Genomic DNA, 13,669 nt, shown 5'->3' with positions numbered 1-13,669 from the left:
AACTAAGCGCAGGTAGCTGCTCCTTTCTCTCTACTATAGCAGCCTTTGGGTCTCCCTCCCTCTCATCTTCCGTGTCTCCTGACAGTCCCTCCTCCTCGGACTCTGACGAAGTACAGCGGCTCATCCGAGGAGGCTCTCTGTACATTCTGGTCTCTCCCCCCTTCTTTGCGAACCGATTCCTGACAGGTGGTTTGTGCCACCCCTGGGCACACCGCCCTAGGTGCCTGAGAGGCTTCCTCCGCTGCCTCTCATTGGCTAGATAGCCTGGCAGACACTGCTGGGGTGGAGTCAGTGGTCACAGTGCATGTTGGCACCAGTGACATGGGGTGAACGAAGGTTGTGGATGTTGCTCATTGCCTAGATAGCCTAGCAGATAGTGCTGGGAAGGACCACAGTGCATGTTGGCACCAGTGACATGGGGAAATGTAGTCTAGGGGTCCTGGAAGCCAAATTTAGGATGTTGAAAGTCAGGACCTCTAAGGTAGCTTTCTCTGAAATACTAAGAGTTTCATATGCAGGGCCAGATGGACAAGCAGAGCTGTTTGGTCTCAGTTGTGGATGACATGATAGTATTTGGGGAAGGAGTTTGGGTTTGTTTTGCTCTGGGGAACATTCTGGGGCAACCTGGGCCTGTACAAAAGGGATGGACTCCACTTGAACCGGGGCTGTTTTATTTTAAAATAAAAAGGTGGCAGAGCAGTTTTTAATTCTTTCATGAAAATTTAAATGTGGGTGGCTGAGAATGAGGCTGCAGGGGCACCATATAGCAATTCAGAGAGAATTTAGGCAGGAAAAACCAGCAGCACAAATATAAGATGGGGGCCACTTGGCTTGCTAGTAGTACATGTGAAGGAGATCTTGCAGTCTTAGTAGATCAAAAGTTTAGCAGGAGTCAACAGTGTGATGCGGCGCACATAGTTTCTACTGAAGCTTCTAATGCTCAGACTGGTACCATACAGAGGCAAGACACGATCTGAATATGCAGGAGGTGCCACTTGTGGCTAGGCAAGTTAAGACATTGATCCAAAAAGCAGCATTCTATGGGGAGGGGAGGGGAGCAACTCAGCGCAGCCCAAGGGCATGTTCCTGAGGCTGCACAAGGAAACGACCCTCCTCTGAGAGGGCTGGCTCTGACTTGTTCTGGCATTTCTGGGACCTATGCAAGGGGGGAGAGGACTCCTCTAGAGCAGACAGGGAAGGCAGCCTCCTCCTGAGAGATTGGCTGGGGCAGCCTCGGTCAGCTCCAGAGGTGGAGCCAGTGGGGCAATAGGCAGCATGGTTGAGTCAGAGCCCAACTCTGGCAGCTCTGAAGACGAGGCCAGTGCTGCACACTAGGGTGACTCACGGGGAGCCTGGATGGAACAAGGGGAACCCTCCCCACTAAGACCTTTCTAGGATCATCCCCTTGCATTGCTCATTGAGCTCCCCAGGGTCTGTCCCAGTCTAGCCGGTCCCTCTGGGGCTTCTCCTCCCTGTCCCCAGCCACCTCTGGCCTGCGCCCCAACCCCCTGGGCCCATGACAGCCACCATGATTTGGCCAGAATGAGAAAGCAGTGGTGGAAAGAGGAGAAGGTCTGGAGGGGTGGGGTCTCTTGTCAGTGGAATGTGAGCCTCCAGCAGGTGCCAAAACACATTGACCCTGATGGGGGGGGGGAGGGACTTTCAGGGAGGAGACCTATTCTCCAGATGAACTCAGCATTGTCAGTTTCTTTCCCCTTCATGATTAAGGAAACCTATAGCTTTTCACCCTATGCATTCAGCTTTTCTTTTCAAGGACTTACCCAGGGAAGCGAAGATCAATGGACCAAAGGAGAGAAGGATCACAAAATTCATGAATATTTCAGGCCAGGATAATAGGGAGCCTCAGGTGTGGCTTCTGCTGGTGGAGAGTTGATTTGCCCACACTTGTACAGCAACAGGCTTCTGCTTTCATTCCCATGTATAATAAATGCTGCAGGCTACAGCATGCTGTAAGCTTGCTATAAGAGGGAAAGGCTCCAGAGTAACTGAAAGATGATACAGTCTTCGCCGCTGATAAAGCTGTGAGCTAAAAATAGGAAAAGTTCACGAGGAGCCCACACAGAAATGCAAAACTTCTGTGAGTCAGTTACAGGTCTTATTTTCTACACTATGACCGCGTATTGAGGTATTAACTTTTCTTTATCAATGTCTGGTTTATAATAATAATATAATAATAATTTATTATTTGTACCCTGCCCATCTGGCTGGGTTTCCCCAGCCACTCTGGGCAGCTTCCACAAAGACCAAAAACACACTAATATGTCATACATTAGAATAATAGAATCATAGAGTTGGAATAGACCACAAGGGCCATCGAGTCCAACCCCCTGCCAAGCAGGAAACACCATCAGAGCACTCCTGACATATGGTTGTCAAGCCTCTGCTTAAAGACCTCCAAAGAAGGAGACTCCACTACACTCCTTGGCAGCAAATTCCACTGTCGAACAGCTCTTACTGTCAGGAAGTTCTTCCTAATGTTTAGGTGGAATCTTCTTTCTTGTAGTTTGGATCCCTGAACAGGGCTGCCTTCAGATGTCTCTGCTGCTTTTAGCATTTCGTTGTTGTTATTGTTTAGTTGTTTAGTCATGTCCACCTCTTCGTGACCCCCTGGATCAGAGAACGCCAGTAGGAGTAATAAAAGGCAATATTCAAGTAAGAAACGTGGAAGAAAGAAGTAAAACGGAGGATTTGCAGATGAGCTGAAGGAAGTCCAAAAAGAATATTTTTGTGAAAATATTAGCGATGTATTTCTAAATTTTGTATTGTAAAATGAATATTTTTTTAAAAAAAAGGAAAAGACCCTGATGTTGGGAAAGATGGAGGGCACAAGGAGAAGGGGACGACAGAGGACGAGATGGTTGGACAGTGTTCTCGAAGCCACAAACATGAGTCTGACCAAACTGTGGGAGGCAGTGGAAGACAGGAGTGCCTGGCGTGCTCTGGTCCATGGGGTCACGAAGAGTCGGAAACAACTAAATGACTAAACAACAACAAATGGTTCTTCCCATTCTGTTGTTTTCCTCTATTTCTTTGCAATGCTTGTTTAAGAAGGCCTTCTTGTCTCTCCTTGCTATTTTTTGGAAATCTGCATTCAATTTCCTGTATCTTTCACTATCTCCCTCGCATTTTGCTTGCCTTCTCTCCCCCGCTATTTGTAAGGCCTCGTTGGACAGCCACTTTGCTTTCTTGCATTTCCTTTTCATTGGGATGGTTTTAGTTGCTGCCTCTTGTATAATGTTACGAGCCTCCATCCATAGTTCTTCAGGCACTCTGTCCACCAAATCTAAATCCTTATACCTGTTCCTCACTTCCACTGTGTATTCATAAGGGATTTGATTTAGATTGTATCTTATTGGCCCAGTGGTTTTTCCTACTTTCTTCAGTTTAAGCTTGAATTTTGCTATAAGAAGCTGATGATCTGAGCCACAGTCAGCTCCAGGTCTTGTTTTTGCTGACTGTATTGAGCTTCTCCATCTTTGGCTGCAGAGAATGTAATCAATCTGATTTCGATGCTGCCCATCTGGTGATGTCCATGTGTAGAGTCGTCTCTTGTGTTGTTGGAAAAGAGTGTTTGTGATGACCAGTCTGTTCTCTTGACAGAACTCTATTAGCCTTTGCCCTGCTTCATTTTGATATCCAAGGCCAAACTTGCCAGTTGTTCCTTTTATCTCTTGGTTCCCTACTTTAGCATTCCAATGAGAAGAACATCCTTCTTTGGTATCACTTCGATATTATAAGTCTTATAAGTCTTCGTAGAATTGGTCAATTTCAGTCTCTTCAGCACCAGTAGTTGGTGCATAAACCTGGATTACTGTGATGTTTAAAGGTCTGCCTTGGATTCGTATCAAGATCATTCTATCATTTTTGAGATTGCATCCCAGTACAGCTTTCGCCACTCTTTTGTTGACTATGAGGGCCACTCCATTTCTTTTATGGGATTCTTGCCCACAGTAGTAGATATGATGGTCATCTGAACTGAATTCGCCCATTCCTGTCCATTTTAGTTCACTGATGCCCAGGATGTCAATATTTATTCATGTCATCTCATTTTTGACCACATCCAACTTACCCAGGTTCATGGTTCTTACATTCCAGGTTCCTATGCAATACCGTATTTTTCGCTCTATAACACGCACCAGACCATAAGACGCACCTAGTTTTTGGAGGAGGAAAACAAGAAAAAAAATATTCTGAATCTCAGAAGCCAGAACAACAAGAGGGATCGCTGCGCAGCGAAAGCAGCGATCCCTCTTGCTGTTCTGGCTTCTGGGATAGCTGTGCAGCCTGCATTCGCTCCTTAAGACGCACAGACATTTCCCCTTACTTTTTAGGAGGGAAAAAGTGAGTCTTATAAAGCAAAAATTACGGTATTTTTCTTTACAGCATTGGACTTTCCTTTCGCTTCCAGGCATATCCGCAACTGAGCGTCCTTTCAGCTTTGGCCCAGCCGCTTCATCAGCTCTGAATCTACTTGTACTTGTCCTCCGCTCTTCCTCAGTAGCGTGTTGGACGCCTTCCAACCTGAGGGGCTCATCTTCCAGCGTCATAACTTTTATATGCCTGTTGCCTTTGTCCATGGAGTTTTCTTGGCAGGGATACTGGAGTGGCTTGCCGGTTCCTGCTCCAGGTGGATCACTTTTAGTCGAAACTCTCCACTATGACCTATCCATCTTGGGTGGCCCTGCACGGCATAGCTCATAGCTTTTCTGAGTTATTCAAGCCCATTCACCACGGCAAGGCAGTGATCCATGAAGGGGCGTTTGAATCATAGAATGGTAGAATTGGAAGGGTTCCCAGTGGTCATCTAGTCCAACCCCCTTCAATGCAGCAATCTTAGCTAAACCATCCTCGACGGATGAAATCCACACTTGTCTGAATTTTGCTTTGCTGTTTAGCTGCCAATTAATATGTACAAACATGCATGTACTGGGAAAATGTGTGCGCATCAGTGCATGCATGTTTTGTATGCATTGATCATAAAGTGTTCCAAGCAATACAAGCATTAGTGAAAATAGAACAACTTATGTTAAATTAAGCAAAATTGTTTTCCTAAAATTGGGGGGGGGGATGCAACCCTGTGGACACCAGGAAAGGTCTCTGTATGCAAATGTGGATCCAGGGTCTCTAGCTCAGTTTTTCTGACTGGTTCTGGGGCAGAAAAAGCCACTCCAGGGTGGATATGGGTGCTGCTGCCCCACTTCTTTCCTCCCTGTTGAACTTGTGATTCTCTCTCTGTCTCTCTCCTTTTGAAACTTGACACCTGGAGAACTTCTCCCTCTTGAGACTAAATATAAGTTCAAGCTTCTTAAAAACTCTCCCCCTCCTCCCTCGTCAGCAAGAAGGACGGGCTCATGTATAAATGCCATAATGTTTGCTTTGCACTTCATCGAACTTTCAGGGTTGGCAGCACCACTCTTTGGAACTCCCTGCTTATATACACCAGACAAGAACCGTCACTCTCCTGTTGTTAATTATTTGCCTCCCTCCTTTTTAGTCTCCCTGGTAGTCTTCCAGCAGCTGGTATTCAGAAGCATGGCTGCCTCCAACGGAGGAGACAGAGGAGAGCCATCCTGCCTAGTATCCATCCACAGTTTTCTCCTCCACAAATGTATCTCATCCTCTTTTCAAGCCATCCGGGATGGTGGTCTTCACTGCCTCTTGTAGGAAGATGCCTCTCCTGTGGGTGGCTTAGTCATGCTGGCGACGTGACCCAGAAGCTGTACGCCGGCTACCTCAGCCAGTAAAGCGAGATGAGCGCCACAACACCAGACTCGGCCACGACTGGACCTAATGGTCAGAGGTCCCTTTACCTTCTTTATACACAAGCTAGATTGTGTGCAGAGAAGGACAACCAATATGATCAAGGGTTGCGAACAAACCTGTACTTGACCTCAGGCTGCTCCAGTTTCCCATCTCTGAACTCACAAAGGTGATATGCCCCACGGCTTGTGGTGTAGACGTCCCAGATGATTTAATGATCATTTTCCCTGGAAGTTCCGTATTTTTCACTCTATAGGACGCACCGGATCATAGGAGGGAGAGAACGGGGGGGGGAATCTCCCCCTCTCTGCTCAGCGCCCCTTCAGCGAAGCGGTAGGAGAAATGGAGCCCCTCTGGATGACTCTGGGGTTGCGGTGCTCATCTTGCTTTACTGGCCAAGGGAGCCGGCGTACAGCTTCCAGGTCATGTGGCCAGCATGACTAAGCCGCTTCTGGCGAACCAGAGCAGCGCACGGAAACACCGTTTACCTTCCCGCCAGAGCGGTACCTATTTATCTACTTGCACTTTGACGTGCTTTTGAACTGCTAGGTTGGCAAGAGCAGGGACCGAGCAATGGGAGCTCACCCCGTCGCGGGATTCGAACCGCTGACCTTCTGATCGGCAAGCACTAGGCTCTGTGGTTTAACCCACTGCACCACCCGCTCAATTGCTTTCTATTGTTCCTTGATGACCGTAGCTCAGCCAGGCTGTTTGGCATGAACTAGCCCAGGAATAAAGTACAAATTCCTCTGCCTGGCACAGCTCTGCAGCTTGTACTTTATTCCATATGCCAATTAATCAAAACCCTGCCATTATTAATTTCTAGGGTTCATGGGGACCCTCCTCCCCCCAAAAAATCTATAACAGTATAGTGCATATTTTAACCTATACTGTGCATTTGCCTAACTGGCAGAAATTGGTGGTGTATAGGCTGTTCAGAAAGCATCTGTGTGCCTCTGAGATGCCCACCCAGGTCAGAATCAGAGCATGGCCTGCAAGTTCCTGGATGGAGCAAAATTGCAAGCAGATGTAGATTTTGTTGTCTCCAGAAGCTGCAGTCATGAGGCCTGCAGGGTTAAGGATACTGCCTAAGGACACACTTTTCAAGGGCTACTCCTTCCTCTGAGGGCTCATCCATACTTCCGCTTGTCCCGTGACTGGAGGAGTGCTAGTGATTTCCCACTTGCCCACTGCTATCCCAGGGAAAACCTGCTCTTTAGTGGAAAACCCCATTGCTGCTTGCTCTGCTTAAGCACCAAAGAGCAGTTTCCCCCAGGAGTGTGAATAAGCCCTGAGTCACCTTATGGAACCAGCAATGACAGAACAATACCACCATTGTCTGAAGTGATTTATAGCTCAGAGAGATAAGCCCTGTGCGCTTCCACAGCAGCGGTCAGAAAATAAGCCTCTGTCTTCTGTGTGTAAGGTAAAGGTAAAGGTACCCCTGCCCGTACGGGCCAGTCTTGACAGACTAGGGTTGTGCGCCCATCTCACTCTATAGGCCGGGGGCCAGCGCTGTCCGCAGACACTTCCGGGTCACGTGGCCAGCGTGACAAGCTGCATCTGGCGAGGCAGCACAGCACACGGAACGCCGTTTACCTTCCCGCTAGTAAGCGGTCCCTATTTATCTACTTGCACCCGGGGGTGCTTTCGAACTGCTAGGTTGGCAGGCGCTGGGACCGAACAACAGGAGCGCACCCCGCCGCGGGGATTCGAACCGCCGACCTTTTGATCAGCAAGCCCTAGGCTCTGAGGCTTTTACCCACAGCGCCACCCACGTCCCCTCTTCTGTGCGTAGGTGTGCATAAATCAGAGTCTCACGCTGAGTTACTAAAACTAAAAGCACTTTAATACAGCAGAATTATCCACAATCATGGAACATCGTGCAAGCATGTCTGTCCCGGACAAAAATGAAAGCAGAATAGAACTAAGAACTGAGACTCTTAGAAGTGACGCAGAGTCTCTCTGCCCCACAGTAGGCAGGACGCACACTCTGAGCTGTTTAACTCTGATACGGAAGGGGGGGGGGGCATGTCTTCTTCACCTTCTTCTTCGCTACAATATATCCATTTATTTCCAATTGTCAATGTCAAAAGGGACTAAAATCTATAAAATTCATAGAAAATCAACGTGCCAAATTGCTCAATTTCTCTAGGACTCCATGACACCTCCCCTGTCCTCCATAATCCCTCAAGCAAGGTGTCAAGACCCTAATCCTGTCAAATCACTCTGCCAAGCCTTTCCTCTGGGCAATGCCAGGTGGCAGACTCTGCATATATGGACCATTGTCTTCTCATCACTGGTACTCAGGATGTGCTTATCTGCGCATATCTCCAGCTCTCTGCATATTCCCCCCTCCCTCCTCCATATGTTAATCCGGTGTAACCCAACCTCTCCTTAATGTATTCATGATGTAATCTGTGTAACCCAACCTCTCCTTAATGTATTCATGATGTAACTGGGATGTATTTTGCACTGTATTCTGGGACATGGATGGAGTTTCAAAAGTTCATGTCACCCCTTTCTCGCTGTTCAATCTCGCCTTGAACCTGTTGTGCAATAAACTTGGATCTTCTGCTGTTTGCTCCTGCCTCCGGCTGAGCTCATTTTTCCTCCGCAGGGACCCGCAGACTTATTCCGACGAGCTGGGTGGCAGAGTAACCCCACACCCAGATTTTACTGTAACAACTCTGTAAACTCAGGTTCTCCTCACACATTGCCCCCTGGGGTTTGCCTCGGGTGCCAGAATATCTTGGACCAGCCCTGCCCACCCTTCCATGAGTAATAATAATAATAATAATTAATAATTTAATTTATACCCATCCCTCCCCGGCCAGATCCGGGCTCAGAGCAGCTAACACCAGTAAAATTACAATAAAGCCACAATAGGAATAAACAACACCAATTTAAAATACAGGTTAAAATGCAATTTAAAATGCAACCTTATTTTCAAAGTAGCCTATAAATCAAGATCATAAGTGGAGGGAAACATAAGGGTCAGACTGAGTCCAAACCAAAGGCCAGGCAGAACAACTCTGTCTTGCAGGCCCTGCAGAAAGATGTCAAGTCCCACAGGGCCCTGGTCTCTTGTGACAGAGCATTCCACCAGATCGGGGCCAGTGCTGAAAAGGCCCTGGCCCTAGTTGAGACTAATCTAACCACCTTGTGACTTGGGACCTCCAAAGTGTTGTCGTTTGTGGACCTTAAGGTCCTCCGCAGGGCAGACCAGGAGAGGCGGTCTTGTAGTCACTGTATTTTACTTCTTTAATTTAAAAAAGCACTAACCAGAGTCCAAGCTAAATAGGAAAAGATTGGTAAGGCAAGGCTGGGAAAATCCAGCCAGATAGGTGGGGTATAAATAATAAATAATAGTTATTATTATAAGGCGCCTGGGTTTAAGGACCCAGAGACCTGTTATAGGAATTTTAAGGTATTATATATGTTATGTACTGAGTTAAATAGGATCCAAAAGGCAGCAGTCTGATTGGTCCTAGAACAGTGCAGCAGTATGATTGGTCCGCAGGAGCCACCCAATCTAGCTCCAGGTGGAAGTGAATCCGCAACTGTTGTAAACAAAAATTGCCCTTTTCCGTTATGGCGTATCCAAGAGCCCATATAGAGTCCTTACGTAGGTTCCCTATTGGGAGGAGAAAATAACAGAGGCCAACCAGTGAATATTGAGAAGCAAAGCAGCTAGTAAGCTTGATCTTTATTGATCTGTTGCAACAGGGTGCTCCCCTCTCACACGCAGGAAAGGAGGAGGAACCCAGAACAATGGCACGCAAGGCCTTATAAAGACTTTTGAAATTGCCACCCTGTAGATCAAGACCACCCCCAGAAACATCATACATACATCACAGAAGGGGTGTAACTTAAGACCACCCCTCAGATACATCACACCTACATCACAGAAATGTTAATATTGTTTTTCTCCTGTTGTTGTTTATCTCCTGTCTGGCAGGTTACTTGATTGGATTTCCTGGGGAGCCTGGCCAGTCTTTTGTAATGATAAATACTTAGTTCCTGGGCCAGGTCACAGGCTCACACACTATTCAAACAGACATATCCTTAAGACAGGATTTGTGAAGGAAAAGACAATGGGGAGGCTTTTACATTTTGACCTTCAGAGAAAAGATTTGGTCAGTTTAGAAATCAAAATGGTTCCAGGTTGGTCTTCCTGTGCTGATCTAAGTATGTGCTTGGTTGGTACACTTATGAACATTACCATATATCTAAGACCATAAAATTCCTATCACAAGGGAAACTTTCATTCCTCACTGCTATGAGCTGAATAAAGAGCATGAAATCCACACTCGACCCTGAGTATATTTCACTGGCGACGAAGGTAGGATCCCGCTGAGCTGACTGCCACACACAGCACTGCAGCACCGCCACCTGCCGCACCGCTGCCTCACACCGTGTATCCAGGCTTCAGCTCTGGGACCCAAGGAACGCAGAATGGCAACCAACAGCAGCTTCTCGCTGTTCAACCCAGCATCCAGAGACTGGGAAGCGTACGCCTCCCATTTCACCTTCCTCCTAGAAGCCAAAGGGGTCACCGACGAAGAAGACGCCAAGAAGAGGGCGATATTCTTCAGCTGTGGAGAGGAGACATTCAGAATCGCCCGGGCTCTCCTTGCACCTGAAGACGTCGCTACCGTTCCTTACAAAACAATAATGGAACAGCTGAAGGGGCACTTTTCGGCACAGCCCTCAGTGGTGGCTCGTCGAAATGCCTTCTATGCAAAGCGACAAGCCCCTGGGGAAACCATAATAGGATTTGTGACCTCTCTCTGCCAAGCTGCCCGGTTCTGCAACTTCTCAGAGTTGGAGAATATGCTTCGTGACCGCCTTGTCGGTGGCCTGAAGGATGAGAAGCTGCAATGACGCCTCTACGCCAAGAAGGACCTAACGTTCCGGGTCGCGCTGGAGGAGGCCCTGGCAACAGAAGCTGTAGGCTGTAGCTCCGGCTCAACTGGCAGCGATGAGAGATCTTCAGTGGGTCTTTCAACAGAGGGACCCTCTGTGAATTCCTCAGCAGTGGCTCCCAGAGATGTTACAGATGTCTCATGTTGTGCCTGATCTCCCATGTTGGTCTGTGGGATGCAGTGTTCAATCTCTGAGGGCTCTGTGTCTGAGACTGGAGAAGAATTGGGAGAAGGAAAGGATTCCCTGGGTGGTGTGGAACTGGCCGTTAATTCCTCTCTGTCTGAGTCAACCTGGAGGGGAAGAGAAATTATGACAGTAGGAACTCTGGAGATGCAACTTCTTTCTAAAAGAGTTTCTGTGCATTTTGTCCCACCTGAACCCTGGACCAAATTAAAGTCCTGTCCAAGTCAAGCGTTCTCCAAGAAAGGATACCAATTTGCCTAAAAGCAAGCATTTTTCCTGCACCTCAGTTCCAGCTTTAGGGGTAGCTTTCTAGTTCCACGGGCTCCTGGAGAACTTGCCATAACTAAGACCATAAGAGAGCGGGTGGAATTGCCCATTTTGAATTGACAAAAGTATGTCATTTCCATTCTCCAGAACTCAGTTATTATCAATGATAAATAATCAAGGATAAAAGTAATATTTTGGGAAGAGTCCAGAACAGCTGGTGAGGGGAGAGCACAATCCTGTTGGGTTCACTGGGGGAAGGATGTGGGAAGCAGAGCCCTGCAGCCAGAGGGCTGAATTCTTCATTCACTAGCTGGAGGGGGGGGGTTCAATTCTGCCCAGTTTAACTGTGCATATTTCCCTGATGGGAACAGAATCTTTGCACAAGCCGTCTTAAGGTTATTGTTTAAAGTTGAATCTAATGATAACAAGGCAAGAGCTGAATTGGGTGGATCCCATTACAGCGAAATTTTGGAAATAGTGTGAAGCACCTTTTCCCAAAAGGAGTAGACCAACGCGCAACTCCCCCACGCATGAAAATGAGTCTCTCTCTCCACAGCCTTTCCAGCATAAGGGAGAGATGCTGGTGTTTATTTTGGCTGGATGGGATGGAGTCCAGAGCCAGCGGAAGATAATTTTAAGAGAAGCTTCTGCAGACAAGCAGAGATGCTTCATAGGGACAGGTTTTGCCTAACTGATTGCCATTTCTTATGAGGTGACTGGCCTGTTTGAAGTCTGTTTTCTGTTGCTGTTGTTCATTTAAAAATAACAGATTGCAACTTTAATAATCATTTCGTAAGTAATAAATGCCTCCAAACTGTATCAGATGCTTTCATTGTAATTATCTGCAATCACTCCATCATTACTTTGCACACTGATAATCTCACCTCATCATCATCATCTCACCTCATCATCATCATCATCATCATCATCGTCATCGTCATCGTCAATCATTTTTGAGTTCTGGAGTGTAAGAGTACTTTCCCCCTTCTTTTCCATCAAAGAACCAACACCTGTGGAATGCAACATGAGGCACATTATTTAATCCATGGCACTGACCAGTCTCTGCCTTTTGGGATAGGCAAAAGAAATGTAGTGGTATATTTAGAAGAAGATCAATAGAGATGGTCCTACCTCTTCTATGCCTTTTAGATATCTTCATCACCAGCACCACCACCAGCACCGACACCAACATCATCGCCACAGCCATCATCACAGCCACCAGAATAACTATGACAGAAGAGATAAGCCATGGACCCCAACTCAAGGGTCCAAACTGTCCACATGCAATGAGCAATAAGAGTCTCTCAAAATATACTCTAATAGCAAGCACCAGAGTGACTCTCATAGAATTGTAGAGTTGGAAGGGACAACTAGAGTCACCTAGTCCAAACCCCTGCAATGCAGGAATCTTTTGCCCAAGGTGGGGCTTTAACCCATGACCCCGAGATTCAGAGCCTCATGCTCACACTCAGCTAAGAGCAGTAGAATAAATAACAAGAGATAAACAAGTGTTGCTAATCTGTCCCATTTGTAATGCAATTATTTGGGCTGTGAATGCCCTGTCAGACACACTTGCCTGAATCAATTTCTTAAGCTAGGAATGGGAGGATATGGGGGGAGGGGGAGCAGCAATTCACAGGATCAGATCAGTCTTCAAGGAGCCTTATGAATACAAACACATCTCAAATCCCTCATGTTAAGGGCTAGCCTGCCTTTTCGCAACCACAAGCACATCCTCTGGATAATGAAGGAAAGGATATATTGCTCACCTTCATAACTCTGGCAGATGTTGAGCAAGTCAAAGGAGGCTCTCTTTTGATCAACAGGATTGCTGGCCAGGCAGGTGAATTTGGAGTCGAAAGAACTGTTCCAGAAGGAGACACGGAGCTCCCGGCCATTGTCAGAAACCTGGTACTGATTCACACTCTTTCCTAAGGCCCTGTGCGGATCCCCTGTTTCCCAGGAGATACTGAGATCTTCCCTTCCAGGTGTGTGGCATCGCAAGGTCACATTACATCCACCTGGAGTCTTGGATTCCACTTGATGGTGTATCTGTGGTGTTGGCACTGGCTCTGTGGAACACAAATGAAATCAGCATAAGCTTTCACGCCACCCCTACCAATGCCTATGAAGGGAAATGGTGCTGATCCTATTCCATGAGCCAATCAGTGAAAGCAATAACTTACCATAAACGGTGAGGCTGAAACGCTGTTCTTGAAACTGTGTCTTAGTAAACCAGATGCGAGCATTGTAGATCCCACTGTCATCCAACTCCAGGTCTTTGATCCTCAGTGTTGTCTCGTCCACCATGTCTAGTCGTTGTTCAAACCGGTTGGTGGGACTTTGGTGCTCCAGTTTCCCATGACTGAATTCTGCCAGCCAAAAGCCCAGGCCTCCCCTTTGGGGGTAAAAGTCCCATTCCATTTTCTGCACTGTTATTCCTTGAGATACATTGGCAGGAAACAAGACTGATCCTCCCAGGATTCCCTTCACCTGATGGGTTGGATTC

The 13,669-nt window shown here is 47.1% G+C and overlaps 1 protein-coding gene across 1 annotated transcript; it reads right to left on the bottom strand.

The window, feature by feature from the left end:
* Positions 1-12,044: 12,044 nt before the first annotated feature.
* LOC114586310 (SLAM family member 8-like) lies at positions 12,045-13,669 on the bottom strand. The gene is made up of 3 exons (XM_077920339.1): positions 13,347-13,669; positions 12,930-13,232; positions 12,045-12,170 (listed from the first exon to the last, which is right to left on the bottom strand). Exons 1-3 carry the CDS (start codon positions 13,582-13,584, stop codon positions 12,055-12,057), a joined length of 657 nt encoding a protein of 218 aa, XP_077776465.1. The 5' UTR covers positions 13,585-13,669; the 3' UTR covers positions 12,045-12,054.

Source organism: Podarcis muralis, chromosome 16 (genome assembly GCF_964188315.1).
Source record: "Podarcis muralis chromosome 16, rPodMur119.hap1.1, whole genome shotgun sequence".
NCBI classification, from domain to species: Eukaryota; Metazoa; Chordata; class Lepidosauria; order Squamata; family Lacertidae; genus Podarcis; species Podarcis muralis.
The sequence above is the reverse complement of the archived record's forward strand: the minus strand, read 5'-3'. Positions and strand labels throughout refer to the sequence as shown.